Genomic DNA, 22,585 nt, shown 5'->3' with positions numbered 1-22,585 from the left:
TCTTAAGCTATAGTCCCAGGGGTACAGCCAAAAATAGCAACTGTCCAAGCAAGAGCACTCACCAGATTTCCAAAAGTTTATGCAGTAAAAAGTTTAATACTTCACCACTTGTTTATAGTACAGAGTCGACGTTTCGAGCCATGCCGGGCCCTTTGTCAAGACCAAAATATAGAGGATTCACACCATCAGATGATCTATCACAGTAATCAGCTGTATACCTTAAATACCATGGTGCCAGGAAGTGCCTCCAAATAACCAGTTAATACTGGAAATGTACATAAAACATGTTTTCTATCAAATAATTTTATACATTACATATCACCCCAGTTGGTAAGGATGGCATTTGAAGCATACCCACATTTTTAGCACCATCACTACTCCGCTGGTATAACAAAGTCAGTTCACATCAGCGTGTGTTCCACCCTGTTGGAACACAGCACCGGAAGTCTGCAATCGCGTTTCCGGAAACAGACCTCAGTAGTGCATGCGCTCATAGCGCCTGGTTGGTTAACCGGGACATGTGACCTGGAAGGCAAGTTATCAAGGCTACATGCGTTCCATTAATATGTATTTCTGAGTTTGACTATATAGTCCACATCAGAAGAAAATTTAGTACATATCACACAGTGTCTAAACAGTTTGAGATGGCTATACCTGTCCCCGCGTGGTCAGTATTGCAAGTAAAAATAGACTTTGCAGATAGGTCAAATTTGATTATATTGTATACAATCCAGTGTTCTGGTATAGTCAAAATTGTCCATTGTCAAATTCGCACAGAAATATAGTCAAAGCTTTGGGGAGTTCAAGGGAAATCGCATAGTCAAAATGAGCAATAGCCAAAATCACACTGTGTGTGTGCACCTTAACTCTGCCAGTGACCGGTTGTTGAGTCATGTGCATGGTCAATATACAGTCTGTGCATTTGCATGACTGCTTCATTGAGCAGGGACTCAGCGATGCCTGTAAGGCATTGCTGAAGCCAGAAAAGGCAGTGCTGGGTCCTCGTTGCGGGTAATGGGGGCTTTATCACTCTCATTGTTTATATTTAAAATGCTTAATCTATGCATACGTCCAACTCTGAGTAACACGTAATTGCGTCAACGCGGCCTCATTGAACTGTGCCTACATGAGCACTTCCTGTTACAGCCCATTTCCACCTACTTAGCTGCAATCTTCGATGAAGGTAAAAGTGCACATGTCCGTGCATCAGTTACAGAAAATAGGTAATGAAGCAACACGCAAGATTTCCTCAAGGTAAATTCTGAATCATTGCCATTATGTGTGACAACGATTACTGAGATACATGTGTAGTGACACTGATACTGTGCCCCAGGTGGTGATGCGTGGAGAAGCACTGGACTCTACCTCCCTCCCAAAAAAGCAGCAGCACTTTTGTTTCCAGACTCAGTCTTGGGGAAAGGTCTCCAGGTAATCCTGGGAATTGCCCAATTTTTACTTCATATTGATTAAGATAATTTGTTTTACAGTATTATTCATTTTTTTCATTTAAGATTTAGACCATGGACTGTGTTTTGCTGTTAGTTATATTGGGTACCCACTGAATGTCCCTTTAGTGGGACAGCTCTGAATCACGGGCCTTAGTGATTGTGTTTGTCATATTTAGAGACAGTATTAGGCTGGATCAGGGGTGGGATTTATTTTTACCAGATTGTGTATGTTTCAGTATTGGGAAATATGGTAGTGTAAGCTAGCAGAATGTAAGATGATGGTGATGATGTGGTTCCATTTGATAGTTTCACATTGTGTCATAATTTAGTCCAAATAAACTACTTCTGCTCATCTGGGAAATATCATTTACATGACAGTCCATTAAATTAAATGTTTACCTGATGGAATATAGGGGGTTATTCTGGTTCACTTGTAAATGCACAATCACTCTCTAATGGACAAAACCATGTGTACTGCAGGTGGGGCTAATGTAACATGTGCAGAGAGAGTTACATTTGGGTGGACTTTGTACTTCAAACTGATATCTATATTGCAGTGTAAAAATAAAGCAGCCAGTATTTGCCCTGCACAGAAACAATAAAACACCCAAATGTAACTCTCTCTGCACATGTTACATCAGCCCCACCTGCAGTGCACATGGTTTTGTCCATTAGAGAGTGATTGTGCCTTTGCAAGTGAACCAGAATAAACCCCATAGGATAAAGGCAGACATAAAATAACAAGACATAAGGGGAAGTTTACTAAGATGGGAGTTTTATTTCACATCAGCTGTTGCTATGGGCAACTAATGATAATCAACTTATTTATTTAGCACTTTCATGAAGATAATAGTATCTTAATGGTTGCCAATGGCAACATCCCATCGGAAACAGAACTCCCATTTTAGTAAATTTCATCCATAGTGTCACAATTGGATGGCTAATTCTACAGATTTGTCAATCTGAAAATCTACATCTGTTACTACTGGGTTATGCATGACATGGTCACTGCCACCAGCAACAGGAATCCAGACTAAATATTATGTAGCCTTAGCGTCTACCTGCACACAATTATTAATATTTCACAAAAGTATATAACATGGGCCACACAGGTCTTGGGTCTAAGAACACAGTAAGAACAACAAGACATTAGGGGCCTAATTCTGATTCATTCAAAACAAGGTGAATTAGGCCCTATTCCAATGTTTAGGGGTTTGCGCATGAACTCGCCAGGCCGTTCATTGTAGGGAGAGAGGGCTGGGGCAGACGGAGGCAAGAATGGGGTATGCCCATGGGAACGCCCCCACCGTTTTATGAGCAGTTTCATGGGTACGCAAGCAGGCCAATGCCTGCCAGGGGCGGGTGGCTAACTTCACAGGACAGCATCCAGGCACACGCAAATAAGTTAGTTTTCACTCACTTATTTTTGTGAAGGCAGGAGAGATCATTCAATTGATTTCTCCTGCAGAGGAGACATGCGAGGGAATGTGTTTTCTTTACACATTGGTGGCGGGGGAAAGGGGGGGCGCGGCATCCGGAGAGATGGCATCTCAAGCGCTTGGTAATTTGTGATTTTTGCAGTTTACCAAGCCAACCTGAGTCGGGCCCTAAGTCTTCATTTTCAAAAACAGTTACAAAAATTTTAATAGGAATACTTTAAAAGATACACACAGATTATGGTGCAATCTTTGAGAAAATAAACAGGATAAAAACATAGTTTGGGCATCACCTTTGAGTGAACAATGGTGGAGCCAGACTGCTCTGGAAATAGTCGCATCATTCAAGCTGTGTGGCTGCCTTGTGCGAATGACCATCAAGTCTCTAGAGCAGGCATTCCCAGCCCTGGTCCTCAAGTACGCCCTAAACATACATCGCCAAGCCTGCATTCGCAGGGGAATGACCAGCATTTTTATGGGGACGCCCCACTGGGGATGGGGCTGAATTCAGATCGCTACGAGTGATCCTGAATCGGCCCATTTTTAAAACCTAACTGAGAGGAGACAGCTTAATTAATGATCAGGATGTTAAAAGCAAAAAAAAAAACATTATTAGTAGTTTATCTTTTTGTACAATTGAAAGCAATTATGCATATTTGCCATAGAAGCTGGAAATCCTTGTACCACAGCGGCAATATTCATTTCTTAGTTCTGAAACAGCTTATTATGTAACAGAGTGGTAGATGTATTATAGTGGCAGTGCTATACCACTTCCTGCTTCGCCTCATTAATGAGGCAAAACATAAAGAGACATCAGCAAGATGTATTAACATCTTGTCTGCCGAAGCATAAACTCCTGCCTCTGTCGATGTCCCCTAGAGCAGACAGCACATAAGCTCATGCTGACTCGTTGTCTCCTTCCTCCTTGGCCATCTGTACTTGGCATGCACGAGATCTCGATACTCATACGAGATCTCCAGAGCAGAACAGAGCTTGTAAAGATATCAAGTCAAATAATACATAATGAATAATCTTTAAACATTGTGCAAAGGTAATACATAAATATAACATTACTCAAAAGAGATTGGCGGGTCATTGAGCAAGATACGTTCTTCATATGTTCTACAAAAGCAATGGTATATGACTTGTCTGGTGGACAGGGATCTCCATATAGCTTCTCCAGGTTTCAAAAAGGTTTTTGGTGCAAGTTTCTTTTTGAAGAGAGGCTTCAAGTCAGTCCATATAAAAGATAAAAAATAACTTATCTTTAAAGATTTTCAAGGTTGGAGGGGTCTCTTGAATCCACACCTGAAATATAGTTTTGCAAGCCAATAACAATTTTTAACTGCTCTAGGGATTCTGTTTCCCTCAGGTAGGAGGCCAAATATAGTCCATTCAGGGGAATATGGAGTATAATTGACTAAATGTTCCGTAGAAAAACGTCTACTCTGCATCCCAAACTTTTTAATAACAGGACAAGACCAAAAACAATGGCATAGGTCTGCTTGTTTAGATTTACATTTAGGACACATTGGAGTATCTAGGATACCCATATGAAATCCCCTCAACGGAGAAATATAAGAGCGGTGAAAAATATTATTATACATTGCGCCATTGGAAAAGTAGTTAAAGAGTATTGTAGCAATTTGAGTAGGTCATTCACAGTTAAAGAAGGAAAATGTGGAATGATGTAGAGGTGATCTAAGAAATTTATAATAAAGCGATATTGCTCCTTTAGATAAATGAGGTGCTATCAATACATTACCAAGATCATTGTCCCAGTCGTCCATTGGAATAAGGTTAGATATTTTATTGCCATAATGTTGAGTTTACAAAAAATGAAGGTTAAACAAAGAAAAAGAAAACTCCTTTGTGGGGGCACGCTAAAGACGTATATACGTATTATTCAAAGAGTGTGGTGAAAAAGTGTCATGTCCTTAATAAAACTTAACTTTTAATAAGTATATTATAAATGTTAACAAATACACACAACAACAACACAAAAGATTAAAAAGCTAAAAAAGCACCCCTTTGTAAAAGGCAAAGGTATATTTAAATCCTGAATATGCCTAAAAATAAATATTTAATTTGATAACTGGTACAACAAATAAATACTCCGCTCAGCAATTATCAGACTGCAACTGGTAATTAATTAATAGCAGTTGCCTAGTAGGATACAACTTCAAATTGGCTTATTAGTTAATAAACCGACTGAGTAACAAAGTCTAAGTGCTAAAGTTGCACTACTAATTGGTTGAGGAACTGGGGACATGAACATGATATTTAGTAACATTGCATAGAAATCTCAATGATCATGTATTCCCCAATGAATTGCGCAAACACAGTAGAGATGTGACAGTATATTTTTTTAATACAGTTAGTATCAAGCGGCTGTAAATGAATCAATCTGAATGATAAATGTTAATTCATTAAAGTCATGAAGAAAAGCAAAAGAGAAGGTAAGGGCTGCAAATGTCTTGGGTCTCAAGGGTGTTTCATTTAGCAACATAGGAGATAATTAGGCCACACATCATGGATTTTGAAGCCTCCCAGAACAAGACAGGTGTTACCCAATGTACTATATTGTTGTCGACATATTCAAGCCAATGATGTTTGAGATTTTGTTGAAAATTGTCGGATTGAAATAGATATGAGGGGAACCTCCAGGAGTGATGCGAGGACCCGGTAGACGATAGTTGAAAGGAGAATTCAACTGATATTGGAGACATTTTAATCTGGGGCCATGCACCTATTGAACGTATAGGGATTAGGTGATCCGCCACAAAAATATAATCTATGAGTGAGAATGAGTGATGAACTCCTGAATTAAACGTGTAAATTTTATGGGTGGGGTGAAAGAGTCTCCAGACATCAGTCAGGTGTGTTTGTGATAAAAAGACATTTAGTGCAGTCCATAATCTAGAAGTATGTAAGCTTGGGGGAGGGACTTTATCTAAAACAGGATTCCTGACAATAATAAAATATCCACCCACAATTAAAGAGGTGATATCACGTTGGGCCAATAATTGCGAGATTTAAAGAAGGAAATATAGTACTTGAATATTTTGGGCATAAATATTTAAGATAGTATATGAGGAATCTCTTATTTTAACATCCAGTAACAGATATCTGCCTTCTGGATCAGGGACCAAAGGATAGGCCACTCCTCTGGCCTGTTCAACATAAGGTGCAGAAATACAGTCAGCCAACCAAGGCACCCTAAGGGATGAGTCATCTCCAGCCACATCCCTGTAATTTAAACAGCATCTCCATCTTACATGGGGGGGGTGTAGCAATATCAGTGCACAAAACATGTGCTGATAATCCCTTCTCCCCCATAACGCATCTTCCCTGGTGTTTCTCAACCCAGCAAATGTTTAACTCACATATGGGCACCAACATTTACTTAGAAGAGAGAGGTTTGTGGCAGTCGCACAAGGTTTTGCCCACCCGGTGTGAGTTGGGTCAAGAGAGACCCCCTTCACTCCTTAAGGTGGGATTCGGCCTGGGTTGCCTGATACCAACTTTTTGTACAGCGTGAATTCCCTGTATGGGGTAAAAGTCTATATGTTGGCGGTGCTCCCCTGAGTCCGAAATATACAATATTGGAAGGAGAGAAAAGAGGACTCTTTTTGTGGGGCACTCTTTGTATTATGTTTCTATTAAAACTTAGCTTTTAATGTATTCAAATATAAAGTATAAAGTAGACATACATAGACAGACAAACGAATAAACAAATAGTCCAAATCTATACAGATGGGGGTACACTTAGATTCTGCAGTGAGCTTTTGAATTATAGGCTATGCAAAAATTTATTTGGTGTTCAATATTGTGTATGGACAAGGACTGTTTAATTCTTCAGCACAGCTAATTGCTGTTGGCTGCTGAAATTTGCAGTGAGCTTTTAAAAAAGTTGCTGTGCAAAAAACAAGGTTCAGTTCAATGTCAGTACCTAATATATGGTTGTTGTGATAAATCTAGCAAAGCTATTTGCTATTTGTGCTAGAAATCGTTTGAAGGTTTTGTTAAAACTTTTGCTAGGGAAAATTTCCCTCCTTGGACTGCATATTTGATGATACCCGCTACTGAGCGTTTACAATGAGGTGTCTGATTATTGGAATAGTTTTCTTAAGAGTGTACTCTGTCAGGTGGTGCCTGCTGAGAGTCTCTTATGTCAGAAATGCTCCAAAACACATCATTGCAAACTTCCAGTCTCTGGAAATCACTTTCCACATATATGCTTATAGTAACAATAAGAGATTAGGCATTAATATAAAATGATTCACTGTACACATAAAATATTGTATATCACATAAAATACTCCGTTTCTATCTTTCAAAGTTCAAATGACCAATATCTTGCTGTGCACCAGACCACTAAATAGTAAGTTCTTATATTACAGAGCACCTGGCTCTCACCATTGCACAGAATAAAGAAAGAAGGAAAAATCTGATCACTTAATTGCGTAGGTTGTACAGACTAGCGTGGTAGATTGTTACAGTAAATTGTATCAGAAAGTCACAGTGTCAATAAATTGTTGCAATCAATTGTATCCGAGAAGGTCTCAGTATTTATAATTAGTTATAAATAATTATAACAGCACAATTGGTTTGTAATCCTGGTCTCACAGCAATGACCTTCTAGCGAGTCAGATTGGATTCACTGTTATCTCTGAGTCTTGCATACGTGCATTGGGCTCAGGATGAGAGAGTCCGTCTCTGTGCTATAGGGTCAGGAGAGATAGAGTAATGACACTTCTGCTGTTGGGGAAACTGAGGGAGAGATGCCCTGTTATGCTGACATTGCAAAGCAAAAAACTACTCAGTATCGCCAATGAGAGAGTGTCGGAAATATGGGTGACAGTTTTAAGAACAAGATTAAACAATATTTGATGTGGAAAGGATACTTTTAAAGTAGCCCACGTGGAACAGGTGCCACCTTCTGCTTTTAGGAAAGTCTTGCTCCTGCAGCGGACTTTGGTAATGAGAGAGGATAGGCACGAGTTCACAATGTGGTGAAAAGAAGATTAAAGACACCGCTCTTTACTTTCTGCTGTTAGATAACACCTACTGCCATGATGTTTGTTCAACAGAGCATGGCAGCCTGTGTAAAAACAGCAGGGAGAGAGCGGTGGAATACCTGTATAAGGACGGGTGCCTGACGTGGAGAGAGGGGAGGGAGATTCTCCGTGCTCCGTGTGAGCTCTCTGTCATAGAAACATGCAGGCTCAGTGTAACGTCCTTCGCTGTGGTACAGGTCTCAGGTAAAGTGGCTAATTGCCTAGCAGTCTAAGGTGCACTGTCCCGCCGGCGCCGACGGGCAGTGAGGGGATGACGCGCGTTTTGCCTTCCAACGGCTTGATCACATCAAGTGCCGTAAGGAAGGCACAGTCTCCTGAAGTAACCCCTGGAGAGGTGCCTCCCCTCTGAGGTGTTAAGCGGTAATTGGCTGGTTTGTCATATGGACGTTAGCCTGACATAAACGGAGTTTTGCTATACAGGGAATTCTCTTGCGATAGGTTTCCCTAAGAGGGTGACCTTGTGAAGTATGCGTACCCGCTCAGTACTGTGATTCTCAAATGAGAAGGTTTAGATAAAGCCTGAGAATAAGTACATAGTAAAAATACAGAAAAATGTTTATATCGCGTTACTTGCTAGTTGCCAATTGACGTCATATTTTAAGAAAACAGCCTTAAGTTTTATGGAATAGGTATGAGAAATACACCATTCACTATGTTAATTATGTCCAAAATGATGGATGAATTGATATGACGCAGGGTACCTGTTAGGGAGATAGCAAGTTTACATATGGGTGATTTAAGGTGTAAAGTGCTACTAGTACTTTGCCATTGTTTGTGGGATGCGCTGCCTTCTAATTGATGCGGTGAGTGTGTAATGCGCATTCTTGTATTAATTATGACCAGAGTTAGATGATAGCTATAATGGATGGGTATACTAAAAATAGACATTGACAGGTTCGGAGGAGCATATTGGGGATGAACAGATTGAGATGGGTCTTACTGTTTATTGAATCTCAGGAAACGCTGCTATTAGTTATCATATTGCTGATATATTGGTCAGCGCTTAACTGGTTACTGGGGGTGATGGTGTTGAAATGTAAACTGCTATGTTGGGCAGTATGGGAAATCCTAGATGACTTATTGGTCCCTTGGAGTCCTGTGTTAGAAATCCTAGATGACTTGTTGGTTTCTTGGAGTACTGTACTAGGGTCATCATGGTCGACATCTCCCCCGGACATGTCAATTGTTCTAAGGATTTAATTTTGATGAAATGGGAGTGTGTGGACTCTTGAGATATTGTCCCTTATGTGTGGACCAAGTGTCAGTAGGAAAAGTGATGTAACACATTTATAGGATATAAATTTCAGATTATTTATTTTAGTTTTTAAGTTTGTGCTAATAATAACCATCAGAGACGGTCTGTGATTCCGATGTACGTGCTGTGTGGAAAGAGATAGTTTTGTGAGGGTGTTGAGTGTCCATACTAGTGTTTATAATCTATGGATTTTGGTGAGTATCATTTGGGCTGTCGTGAATTAAGAGGTATGGATTGGGGTCACCATTTCCATAAAGAAGTGATATTAATATGTCCTTGGGACAAAAGTGGGGAAAGGGGAAGAGGAGGGAGGTAAAGTCATAAGTGATAGTGGCAAAGTGAATACCTCATAAATGAGGGTGGTCTTTAAAATTGTGAAAAAAGGTTATAATAACTGGGTGATTGAGGGATGGGTCCGTTGGGGTAATTTTGGGGTCACTTGTTCAGGTGACATATTAGTAAGATCGTGCATATGAGGTCAAGGAAAGTGAGTAATAATAGGTGAGATAGAAGTGTATTTTTGGATTTGATAAAAGTTCAGATATTGTTAATTTAAGCGATTTAGATGAAGACACTATAATTTATGTATTCGTTCAGACCTCCCGGTGCCAGGGCTCCCAGTTCAAAGGTCCAGAGGCTTTCTCGTTTGAGGAGTTCCTGTGTAAGGTCTCCTCCTCTTATTCCGAGATGTATTTTCTCCAAGCCAAATGCTTTGAAGGTGCTGGTGTTGCCTTTATGCTTAAAATGGAAGTGATTGGCCACTGTTGTGAGTTGTTTCATCTTCCTGCGGTCTTGTTCAGCATTTCTGATTGATCCTAAATGCTCCAATATCCGTTGTTTTAGCATTCTTGACGTCATTCCCACGTACCTTGGACCACAGTCACAGGAAATGCAGTATATGACCCCTTGGCTCTTGCAGTTGATGTAATCCTTGATTTTTGTTCTGTTGCCGTATCTGTCCTCCACTTCTGTTGTTTTATGCATATATTCACATGCTTTACATGTGCCGCATGGATATGATCCAGCAATGATTGGGGTTCTGGGTTTTGTCCGTGTGAAATGACTGCTGACTAAATGATCCCTCAGGTTGGGAGATCTTTGAAAGATAGAAACAGAGTATTTTATGTGATATACAATATTTTATGTGTACAGTGAATCATTTTATATTAATGCCTAATCTCTTATTGTTACTATAAGCATATATGTGGAAAGTGATTTCCAGAGACTGGAAGTTTGCAATGATGTGTTTTGGAGCATTTCTGACATAAGAGACTCTCAGCAGGCACCACCTGACAGAGTACACTCTTAAGAAAACTATTCCAATAATCAGACACCTCATTGTAAACGCTCAGTAGCGGGTATCATCAAATATGCAGTCCAAGGAGGGAAATTTTCCCTAGCAAAAGTTTTAACAAAACCTTCAAACGATTTCTAGCACAAATAGCAAATAGCTTTGCTAGATTTATCACAACAACCATATATTAGGTACTGACATTGAACTGAACCTTGTTTTTTGCACAGCAACTTTTTTAAAAGCTCACTGCAAATTTCAGCAGCCAACAGCAATTAGCTGTGCTGAAGAATTAAACAGTCCTTGTCCATACACAATATTGAACACCAAATAAATTTTTGCATAGCCTATAATTCAAAAGCTCACTGCAGAATCTAAGTGTACCCCCATCTGTATAGATTTGGACTATTTGTTTATTCGTTTGTCTGTCTATGTATGTCTACTTTATCTTATTTGAATACATTAAAAGCTAAGTTTTAATAGAAACATAATACAAAGAGTGCCCCACAAAAAGAGTCCTCTTTTCTCTCCTTCCAATACCAACATTTACTTGCCAGCTATTAGTGCATTTTAGCCTAATCTGTAATTACATCTGTAGTTACTGTATGTCTGTTTTTCTGGTGCTGCTTGTCCCAACAATCTTAACGCATTTCTCCACCTGTATGTATAGCCAGAGGCTTCCTCCGACGTAATGGTGCATGCTTATTTCACCTCAGTTAGTGTTGTGCTCCTTGCACGTCCAAGCCTTGCTCTGGAATAGAGTGCCCGCGTCTGCGCAGATTTGCCCAATACATCAACATATTACTCTACTGCACGGGTGTCAAACACAAGGCCCGCGGGCCAAATCCGGCCCGCCAGACCTCGTCATGTGGCCCGCGCGAGGAGATAGCACGCAGGGGCAGTGTGTCTAAAACAGGAGTGCTGCGGGCCGCGTCCATGTCCGCGGCCGCCTTACCTGTTCCTCCACTGTCGGCGGCCATGTTCCTGTAGGCACATATGTATGCGGCTACAGAAACATGTCCGCCGGCCTCCACGGCTACGTGGAGGAGGGCCCGGCCGCCTGTTCCCTCTGATGCCTGGCAGTGACAGACACTGGGTGGGGACGTCATGACGATGACGCCGCGCGCCCATGCGTCTGTAGAGAAGTAGGAGCAGGCAGGGAAGCTGGACCGGGAGTCGGGGACAGTGTGGCCGCAGCAAGCAGTGAAGAAAAGCTGGAAGCCGCAGCAGCTGCAGGACAGACGGAGAAACAGTAAGTGAGGATGAGGATCACACTCACAATAAAAAAAAATATATATATCTGCTGTTTCCGGAGGTGTCCCCGTGTATAATAATAATAATGCCATGACACTACAGGCTGCTCCTCCTGTATAATCATTTATGTGTCATGGCATTACTTTTATTATATTATACAGGGGGAGCAGTCTGTGGTGTCATGGCATTATTATTATACAGGGGGAGCAGCCTGTGGTGTCACAGCATTCATTTTATATTATACAGGGGGAGCAGCCTTTGGTGTCATGGCATTATAATTATACAGGGGGACCTACAGATACAACCGGCCCTTTGAGGGCGACCAAACTGCTGATGCGGCCCCCGATGAATTTGAGTTTTACACCCCTGCTCTACTGTATGCGTTCCATTCATCCAGGGCTTCTAGTGAATAGTCATTATGCGGCAATATACAACAATTAACATTATTTTTACATAGCAGCAATTACATCTTTAACCATTTCACATGTTCACAAATTGAAACCAATGAAATCATATAAACATTTTATCACTTACATATAAGCATTTATGTCATCACTAAAATGCACTATTTACAGTATATAACAGACCTTAATTAATAAATGGTTCAATAAAATAATACATAAACTGCTAGGATTATAAACCTTCAAAAACATCATATCAAATTATTGGTGTGACGGCACACTACAGACCGAATCAAACACAGACAAAACCCACATGACACTCTTATCACTATACAGAACCTAAACTCCACCAATATCAAATACTGTTCCACTACTCTGAGGGAGACTCAACTCAACTGCAATCATGTGTAAAGTGAATGACTAAGTTTCTTTGCATAAAGAAATGACCCCTTCGGTGTAGTTTCCATTTACCATATCCTTTTGGTATGTATTACAGGTTCAGGTTGGCTGTCATACAGATGACCTGAGTGGTCAAACTGAGCTGAGCCGTGCTCCTGTGGTGGTCTACAAGAAGAGTGTTACTGATCAGAGGGTTGTGATTTCCTGTGTCTGGGGAGGCTTGCTGTATATTATTGTGAAGGGAAACAGCAATCTGGGGATGATTTCCGTATCAGTGCATGGAGCAGATCTGGCTCCAACCTATATAAAAGGTAAGCATGGACAGCAGTAAAACCTTATTAATATTTTCGGACATAATGCTGCAAGCCAATACTAACACATACAAGGGGTGTACAATTTTCAAAGTATTCGCCAGAGGAGTCTATGCAAAGTTGCATGTCTTCAAACCACTTGAAGAAGCAGAACCAGTACGCATGTAGGTCATTTACATGCTGGATGAAGGTCTTTCATGCAGCTCCCAGTGACTCAAAATGCATCCCATGCAACTTGCTCTTGATTAGTGGGAGCACAAAGAAGTCACAGGGGGCCAGGTCTGGACTGTATAGTGCATGACCAAAATAATGGGTTCATGGGCCAGAAAATAGCACTTTTCTTGACTGAGTAGGTAATGAAGAAGAGTGCCATAGTGGTGATTTCTTGGATGGCGCTTGGAAATGGCTTCCAGCAGGCTTAGGTTGGTGTACCAGTCCCCAGTGACTGTGCGCTGCTGCTTAAATGGTATAGTAGCAACATTAACAGTTTTTGCCACAAAAGCAGTCACCATATGCTTGGCCATGCTGCCATGTTTGTTTTCGAGGGTTTTAAATGTAGATGCAGGATTTATCACCACTAATGTTTTTGAATGACCACCATCAAACCTGGCCAGCATGTTGCGGCACCAAGTCACCTGAGCTTCCTTCTGCTCTCAAGTCAGCTGATCGGACACACAGCAGGCCTTTTTCAGGCCAACCTATTTGTGGAGTATCAAGCTAATGTATCCAAATGAGATACCTATCTCCTTCTCTAACTGGGCCATGGCAACCCTTAAGTCCACCTCAAGTGTGGCCTGCATAGCAGCAACATTATTCTCAATGATGGCAGACACAGGTCAGCTGCAGTGCTCCTCTTGTAGTCATAGAAGATCGGTATACGGTCGTTTTATCGACACCGTTGGGTCGACAGGGTTCTAGGTCGACAGGTGTCTAGGTCGACATGGGTTTAGGTCAACATATGTGTTAGGTTGACATGGGTTAGGTCGACAGGTCGACATGGGTTTTTTCACTGTTTTTTTTGAGCCAACATGTGCCGACAGGTGGTATTTCATGCCCTACCATCCACTAGGGCGTGGTGGGAGAATAAAATAGCGTGCCGAGCACAGCGAGGCACCGTGCCCGAAGCATCGCAAGCAAAGCGAGCGATGCGAGGGGCTGCGGTTGACTTCCAACTGTGTCCACGTCGACTGTGTCGACATTCGGTCCAAAAAGTGAAGAATCCATGTCGACCGAATGACCTGATGCCCAAACCTATGTCGACCTATACCCGTGTCGACCTAGACACCTGTCGACCTTGACCCATATCAACCTAGACCCCTGTCGACACAACGGTGTCGACCTAATGACTGTCGACCTAACTGTGGTCGATAAAATGATCCACACCCAGAAGATCATGGGTGACATGTAATAGGGTGCGATTTTTAGAAATTTTATTCTGTCAAAGACAGCCAAATTCACACAGTTTCCAAAAATCACACATGTAGTAGCATGCGGTTAGCTGTAAAAATTGCCCATTTTGCCGTCCCCCCCCCCCCCCCAAAAAAAAATCACACTTTAAAAATTGCAACCAGATGTTTTTTCAAAACATTTCAGCTCAAAAACCACCCAGTGTGTACGGGGCAGTGATGAGCAGTGGCCGCTGATGTGCGCTCCTGCATCATCGTTGGACTGGCAGCTCATCTGCTGGTATTACCAGCAGATGAGCTTATTACCAGCACATGAGCGATGGGGTGCACTAAGCGTTTTACAGCCCATCGATTATCCCCATAATCGGTCAGCATACAATATGCGAAAAATTTGCATAGTGTGTATTGACATTTATGATAATGAAAGACTTTCACATTGCTAATGATGCAGCATGGACCTCAATATTTATGTGGTTTTAAAAAGATGCAAATGTTAATTGATATATAAAGAAACAAAAATATTGCTCATTTAGCAGCAAGTGATAACATCTGTTGGGTGATAAAACGTGTTGTTAAATCAGCTTATCATGTGCTTGACAGTTAGGCAATTTATCATAGAGAATGAGTTGTATTAGTCATTGATAAATGGGGCTCATCATTTTTTGTGATCAGCATGAGGCTGGTTAAGCAAATTACAACTGTAATTTATATACATCTTTATTTACTGGATTGTTATGGACCAGTATAACAATGTTCTACCATTGATGTGCAAAATGTGCAGCTTATTTGTTATTCTGGAATCAATAATTTCTTCTGACTTTTCCCCCAGGCCAAACGAACAACTCATCCTGGGTGCAAACCATTCGCAACTATCCAGCTCCTTGGGCTGAGATCATTACAGAGAACATAATCCTTACTGTCCCCTCTGAGGTTATCCGCTCACTAGATGATCCTGAAGAATTAACTTCTGTGTGGGAAAATGTCATGGTGGCAATAGCCGATCTTGCTGCAATTCCAAGAAAATTTGCACGTCCTGAAAGAATCGTGGCAGATGTGCAGCTCTCACGAGGTTGGTAAACCGCAAAGTCACATTATTTAAGGTTTTTATTTTAATTATTATCGGGTAGAAAATCTATTTATAAAAAAATGACCCATTAATTTAATTTCACTGTATAAAATAACTCCACATATAAGTAAAACACATATAAAATTACGTTACACACTGCTTCCCAGTTTTTGTAACCCCACATCACGAGTTACATAAGGAGCAGAGACATGCACTGTACAATTCCCACATGACACAGACATCATTTTGCAATTACGTTGTACAAGGTGAGGCAAAAACAACTCCCAGATCTTAAAGTTTTCCAAAAAGGTTATAAGGGGGGAGGTATTCAATCTGTGTAGGTATTTCATATGGGAAATATCGGCACTTGCCTATTCAATGCTGCCCTTAATGCTAGCATTGAAGGGTGTCAGATCTGACTTTGTTTTAAATCTCAGATCTGTTTTGTCAGAAATGGCCATGGATTGTCGAATTCACCGTTATGTTTCAACAATCTGCAGCCATTTTCACCGATCCGCACTTTTTGATGGTAGACAGCCGGAACATTAAATTCCAGCTGTCGGATTGCAGTCGGAAGAAATTAAAACGGCCCGGGATTCCGACTGTTGTGATGTTCCGACGGTCGGAATCCCAGATTGAATACCCTCTTGGACTACAAGCTAGGAACATTAATGAACGGAGGGCTGCTATATGCCAAACAAACTAAGATAATATAGTCAACACTGTTAGATTATGTACTAAAATCTCAGAACCTCAGATTCTCCTGCAGCAAAGCATTTACACAGACACAGACTGCCTATAGGCTATGCCCCCTGAGTGAATCAGGATCCTACTGGGTATTATTCCAGGACCTTTACAAATACATACAGCCTTGATTGATAAGGGACTAAAATCATCTCCCTGCTTCAATTCTGGTAACTATAACATTTTGGTGCAGTGAACTGTTGCTCATTCCCATCTAATGGAGTTAATACGCTAGCAAGATCTAGAATCCAAATTGGATTGATTACCAGCATATTTGTGATTACCATTTGCACTATTTAAATAGTTTTTTTCTTATCATGAGAGTTCTCTAATATACAATTTTTATGCTTATCCTGTATGTATGTTTATTAATTAATAAATGTGTATTATTTTTTTCATGTGGTAGTGTACAACATTCACTCAAACCCAAGCGCTGTATATACTTTCTTTTTGTCTATTTATATTTTGGGAGACTCACACACCCCCCATACTGCAGCTATAGCTACACTTGTGGTTCTTTGCTGGTCTTGTATCCTTCCTTTTTTTGACTCACCCTGTATATCCAAAAAGAAACACAGCTAAATTAAAATGTAATCATAGATCAGTCTCAAGATACCATTGCTTAATCCTTCGCTATGGTGCACTGGTGAGGTGACCGAAATATACTCTGACTATACAAAAAGCAGGACTTGGATTTATGACCATCATCTGGATAACAGGGGAACAGACTTAAGTATACATTCTGGTAGCATAAATATATGGCTATAAAACACTACTACCATCCTTGAAAAACAATACACATTGAAAGTGCAGTAGTTACAAATATTAATTTACTGTATGAGAATAAAGCCTTCGAAGTGTGCATATAAGCAGCAAACATTGTTTTGTAATTAGGGACAAGTGTATGAAGCTTGGAGAAGTGGTATCAATCCCCATAAACAATGTTATGTGCAAGGTGATAATGCTCCAGCCAATCAGCTCCTAACTGTCAATTTACATATTGGAGCTGATTGGCTGGTGCATTATCACCTTGCACATAACGTTCCTCATGGGGATAGAGAACACTTCTCCAAGCTGCACACATTTACCTCTTCGTGATGCTTCTGTTTTCTTATAGCAACTGCTTGGTAGCATGCATGTGCATATCTCCAGTGCATGTTATCATTATCACTATTACATAGATTTACTTGATAAAGAGAAGTGTCCAGTTCAATAACATTTAACTTATATAAAAGACCTTCAAAATGTAGCTATCCAGGCTAGTTCCCCATCTAAGTCCACATAAAAAAGCATTGACAATGAACTTGTTTCTTTAGTTATTTTAGGGTTAATACTTTCAAACACCAGCCCAGAGCAGGATATTTTCTTCCCAAAAACAACCACCGAACCGGTTCCCTTTCTTTCAGAACAGGACCTTTCCTTCCCAAACAATAGCCCAGAACAGGAACTTTTCTTCACAAGCACCAACCAAGAACAGGACCTTCCTTCCCATACACCAACCCGGAACAGGATCTCCACTTTCCAAACATCATCCCAGAACAGGAACTTTTCTTGCCAAACACCAGGCCAGAAATTTCTTTCCCAAACACCAAGCCCAGAACAGTACCTTCCCTTCCCAAACACTGGCCCAGAACAGGACCTTCCCTTCCCAGACAACACCCCAGAACAGGACCTTTCCTTCCCAAACACTAGATGTAAACAGGATCTATCCTTCCCAAACAACAGCCCACAAGACATTTCCTCCCAAACACCAGCTCAGAACAGGACCTATCCTTCCCAACCACTAGTCCAGAACAGGAATATTTTTCCCTAATGCCAGCAAAGAACTGGATCTTCCCAAATACTAGCCCAGAACAGGACTTATCTTTCCCAGTGTATATCCTTCTCAAACACTGAATTTGAAGAGGACTTCATTTGGAAGGAACCTATTTCTTCTCAAACATCAACCCATAAGAGATCAGGGTTGATGTTTGGGGAGGATACATCCTTCCAAAGCACCAAAATAAAAACAGAACAGGAAATCTTCCCCAGGATTTATGCTTCCCAAACACCAGCCCGGTTTATGTATTCACGCTCGTTGCTAATTGCATCAATTACAAGATTATAATAGTGTCAAGATATATTAGTCAATTACTTATATGGCTTTTTAAATATTACTATTCTGTAGGTTGGATGCATGCTGGATACCCAATAATGTGTCATCTGCCAGTAGCAAACCTTATGGTAGACCTTACGAAAATAAGGAAAAGTGGAATGTGGGGATTTGCCCATGAACTTGGTCATAATCAACAACAATCTAACTGGGAATTTCCCCCTCATACCAACGAAGCCACAAATAACCTCTGGTCTGTATATGTACATGAGACAGTGCTGAATATTACTCGGGATTTAGCACATCCGGATCTAAAGCCAGAAGACAGGACTGCTCGAATTACAAACTACATAAAGGATGGCACCAAACTGAAAGATTGGATTGAATGGACTTGCCTTGAGACATATCTTCTGGTTTGTACAAATACAGTAAATCTATGTATAGTTTTAATTCACAATGAGCACAAAAAAAAAAAAAAAGAGCATACAGTAAGTGCGCCTTGGTGGAACTACATTATGTTGCACAGCAGTTCATACTTGACAACTTTAATTCTTCTTCTCAAAACTTCTTAAAGAAGAGCTGGAGGAGGTCACTGTAGCTAGGCATTTTTACCTACTGGGCACATGAGTGCATTGTAGCTCACAAATTAATAACTGCAATCTTGTTAAGCGGTTTCATGATACTGCATTGCAATTAAGATGCACATCCGCATGAAAAATAAATGTCTGGTGTGACTTCAACAATAGTGTATGGGGATGCAGCTGAATAGTAAATATCCAAAGGAGGCATCTGGACACACAATATTAGGTCAAACTCATTGGTACTCTTTACCTAGAAGGGCGCCCACGATTTTGATCATAGGCATCGCAAGGTAAAAAATTACGTCGGTCGCATAGCATGCGGCCAAAAAACCGCATGCGATGCCACCAACGCGATTACCGCGATTTTACATAGGGAACAATGTTAAATGGCCCACAGACCCCAAATAGCCACCCTGGCCCCCCCCAATTGTTAACGCCACCCCACGATCAACGTGAACCCGAAGCGTGGCGAGCGCAGCGAGCCCGCGAGGGGCGGCGGTACGCGTCCTCCGACCTTTTCATACCCCCACTATCCACGTCGGCGTGGAGTTGAGAATAGAAAGTGTGGCAAGCGCAGCGAGCCACCGAGCCCGAAGCGTGGCGAGCGCAGCGAGCCCCGCGAAGGGACGCGGATACCTGTGAAGCCCGCGAGGGGACGCGGATACCACGCTTCGGGCTCGGTGGCTCGCTGCGCTCGCCACACTTTCTATTCTCAACTGCACGCCGACGTGGATAGTGCGCTCGCCACACTTTGGGTTCACGTTGATCGTGGGGTGGCGTTAACAATTGGGGGGCCCAGGGTGACTATTTGGGGTCTGTGGGCCATTTAACATTGTTCCCGATGTTAAATTGGGTCAATTGACCCATTTAACATTGTTCCCTATGTAAAATCTCGGTAATCGCGTCGGTCACATCGCATGCGATTTTTTGGCCGCATGTGATGCGACCGACGCGATTTACATTTTAACACGCATTTCTATGTAAAATCGCGGGCATCGCATCGGTCGCATCGCATGCCATTATAATGGCATGCGATGTCCGCGATGGGCGCCCTTCTAGGTAAAGAGTACCAACTCATTTGACTTATTAATGTGTATCCAGAGAGCCACCATTGGAAATGTATATTGCTGGCCCTTCCCATATCCTTCTGCCATGTGCTATATTTTGTCATGCCGTATAAAAAGTGTGCTTATCATGTTGTAAAGAATGCAAACCATATTGTGAAGTACCTATTTATTATTTATAGATAACAATTCACAAATGTATTAATAGATCACTAATTCACCTTATGTATTGTATATCCTTCAGTTGCAAGAGGCCTTTGGCTGGGATCCCTTCAAACGCCTGTTCTCTGATTATCAAAGATTATCAAATGTCAGCAATGAGAAAAAGGTTAAGATGAATCTTTGGGCAGAGAAGTTCTCTCAAGCTGTCCATAAGAACCTGGCCCCATTCTTCAAGGCCTGGGGGTGGCCCATTGATGAGAAAACCGAAACCAATATATCTACTTTGCCTGAATGGGAGGAAGATCCTATGAAGAAATACGTCACTTCCCCATCAACCTAATGCTGAAAACAACATGAGCAGAATTCTACTGTTACGCACATTGTGGCCTATTCAGACCCAAACATTAAAGTCCGAATTCGCCCCCGTCCCTGATGTTTATCCCCGTCCTCCAGTCCCCACATGTCCAAACCCCGGGAGCGAACGGCTTTGGCAAGTTCCACACTCGCTGAGCAATTTCGCTTCAGGAAGGAAGGGCCAGGAGCGGGCAGTAGGGGTTACGCCAAGGATTTCATGAGCATGCCCACAAAAATGGTGGGTGTGTCCATGAAGATGCTGGGCATACCCCAAGCCTGTTTGGGGCCGGCTTCTGACGTCAACGCTCGCCCCCAATTCTGTATTCTTTGGCCAAAATAAAAGTCAGTCTTGACCGACTTTTATTATTGAACGGAAGAGAAAATAATTCGATGAGTGACCATCGATTAATTTCTATTCCTTTCGGCCACATGCAGAACTACAGGCAGCGGGGGGACGGGGGACATTTACCCATTTGCTAGGCTGCAAGTATACACAGACTAGCGAACAAATCTGAATCAGGCCCATTGTGGTAAAAGAGATTTCTTTTTTGCAGCTTAGTATACTCCCATTTTTTTCCAATCTCAGTAATCAAATGTGTTATCTCATGCCAAGCCTATCTGTGCACTACCGGCTATGCAATTGTATCTGATTTATATATGTGGCTGATTAATGCTTTGGAAATAGCAAAGTTTTCACCTGGTAGCATCTGCACATTTACAGACTCATTATGGTCCTCATTTACATAGCTAAAAACTGTAATCCGCAGTGCAGTTCATTTTGTGAGTGCAATTACTTCTCTGCCTCATCCGCACACACGTATGCCAACGTTCTGTGATTCAGAAAGGCCCCAGTAAGGCAATGATAATGCTGCCGGCTTGACTCAAAATATAGAGAATGGAAAAATAAAGAATTTAGCTTCAAAGTAGATTGCCTTTAACTCCAATTTTTTTTTTGATTGATTGATTGATGTCTTAAATTAATAAAGCGTTTGGGAGGACATGTGGTTTGTCGTAATTAGAATTTAATTTGCCTTATAAAGTGCTCCTTGTTGACAAATGCATATCACCAAAGGTATAGATCAAGATCTCATCTTCACCACCTTCAAGGATTTTTGATACTATAGATTAATTCATGTTATATACATGTAAGTAAGGTATGCCTGAATGACAACTTAGAAGATCTGTAAAAAACAAAACCCAGATAACCTTATCCTTACTACATTGATATGTACATGAGGTATGAAAATAATCACCTCTGGGACAGAATCCTTTTTAAATAGTGCCTAACTAACGACCCGGGACTAGTGCTGTTGTAAAAGGGCCCCAGGCCGAAATCCTGGGATCAATTGCCCAGGATTTCAACCCTGCTAGCCAGCAGGGTTGCTCCCAGGACTTTCCCATGATACGGGCCAGTGTGAAAGCTACTCACTTGACTTCTCTGGGCTGGAAGAGAGTGCCGCCGCTGGGGAAGCCGTCAGGGTGAAGCTGTTGCCTAGGGACCCCCTCCCACCACAGCCCGCCACTGGGGGAAGCTGTAGAGTCACTGCCCGGGCACAGAGCTGCTGTGTGCAGTATGCCCACCTCCTCCTGCCACTGGGGTAAGCTGCCGGGTCACCGCCTGGGGAAGGAACTGCCATGTGCCTCCCCTTCCCGCATCTGCCTTAAGGTAATGTGACATGGAGTGGAGTGGATTGTCCCCCCCTCCTCCCCCCAGAAAATGCAGGGACTAGGCTGAGAAGGCCAACCCAGGAATGTCTCTGCATGATCTTAATCAGGATAAGTATTCTAAGATTGACACCAACAGCCTAGCACCCTTTTGTCTGTGTATGTTGAACTTTTGCCTGAGCCAACCTATTGTGTGTCAACCTTTTCGTCTCGACCTATTGACTGTCTACCATACACTGTAGTCCATTTAACCCACACCCATTCAGAGACCAGTCCTTTGTGATATTTTTCAAGCATACTGAGTTAATAAATACCATTATCAGTGGCAGCTGAGCACCATCTGCCTATACTGTAGCTGGTGGTGCACCTCTAAACACATATAAACATATGTGAAGATGTATGTAATATACGTGCTGGCACCGTGCACAACCCGAGACTCGGCCTTAGGCTTTGCTCTCTTAAACCTGACATCACTCTGTTAAACTAGCCAATGAGAGCCTGTGGTTGTCTTAAAAGGAGAGTAAATTCTATTGCTCCCAGGACCTTAGCGTGTTGCTACCGAACCTGGACACACTG

At 41.8% G+C, this 22,585-nt stretch overlaps 1 protein-coding gene across 1 annotated transcript in view; it reads left to right on the top strand.

The window, feature by feature from the left end:
- Nucleotides 1-21,332, top strand: part of LOC146072475 (TRPM8 channel-associated factor homolog) — a 34,504-nt gene extending 13,172 nt beyond the window's left edge. The window contains exons 3-7 of the mRNA XM_083179702.1: nucleotides 1,334-1,428; nucleotides 12,662-12,875; nucleotides 15,111-15,350; nucleotides 18,259-18,596; nucleotides 20,073-21,332. Coding sequence (XP_083035828.1) covers nucleotides 1,334-1,428; nucleotides 12,662-12,875; nucleotides 15,111-15,350; nucleotides 18,259-18,596; nucleotides 20,073-20,330 — 1,145 coding nt within the window. The 3' untranslated portion in view covers nucleotides 20,331-21,332. The remainder of the gene's footprint in view (nucleotides 1-1,333; nucleotides 1,429-12,661; nucleotides 12,876-15,110; nucleotides 15,351-18,258; nucleotides 18,597-20,072) is intronic.
- The last annotated feature ends 1,253 nt before the right edge of the window (nucleotides 21,333-22,585 follow it).

Source organism: Crinia signifera, chromosome 4 (genome assembly GCF_055691185.1).
Source record: "Crinia signifera chromosome 4, ASM5569118v1, whole genome shotgun sequence".
Taxonomy (NCBI): Eukaryota; Metazoa; Chordata; class Amphibia; order Anura; family Myobatrachidae; genus Crinia; species Crinia signifera.
Note: the sequence above shows the minus strand (reverse complement) of the source record. Positions and strands in the feature narration are given on the sequence as shown.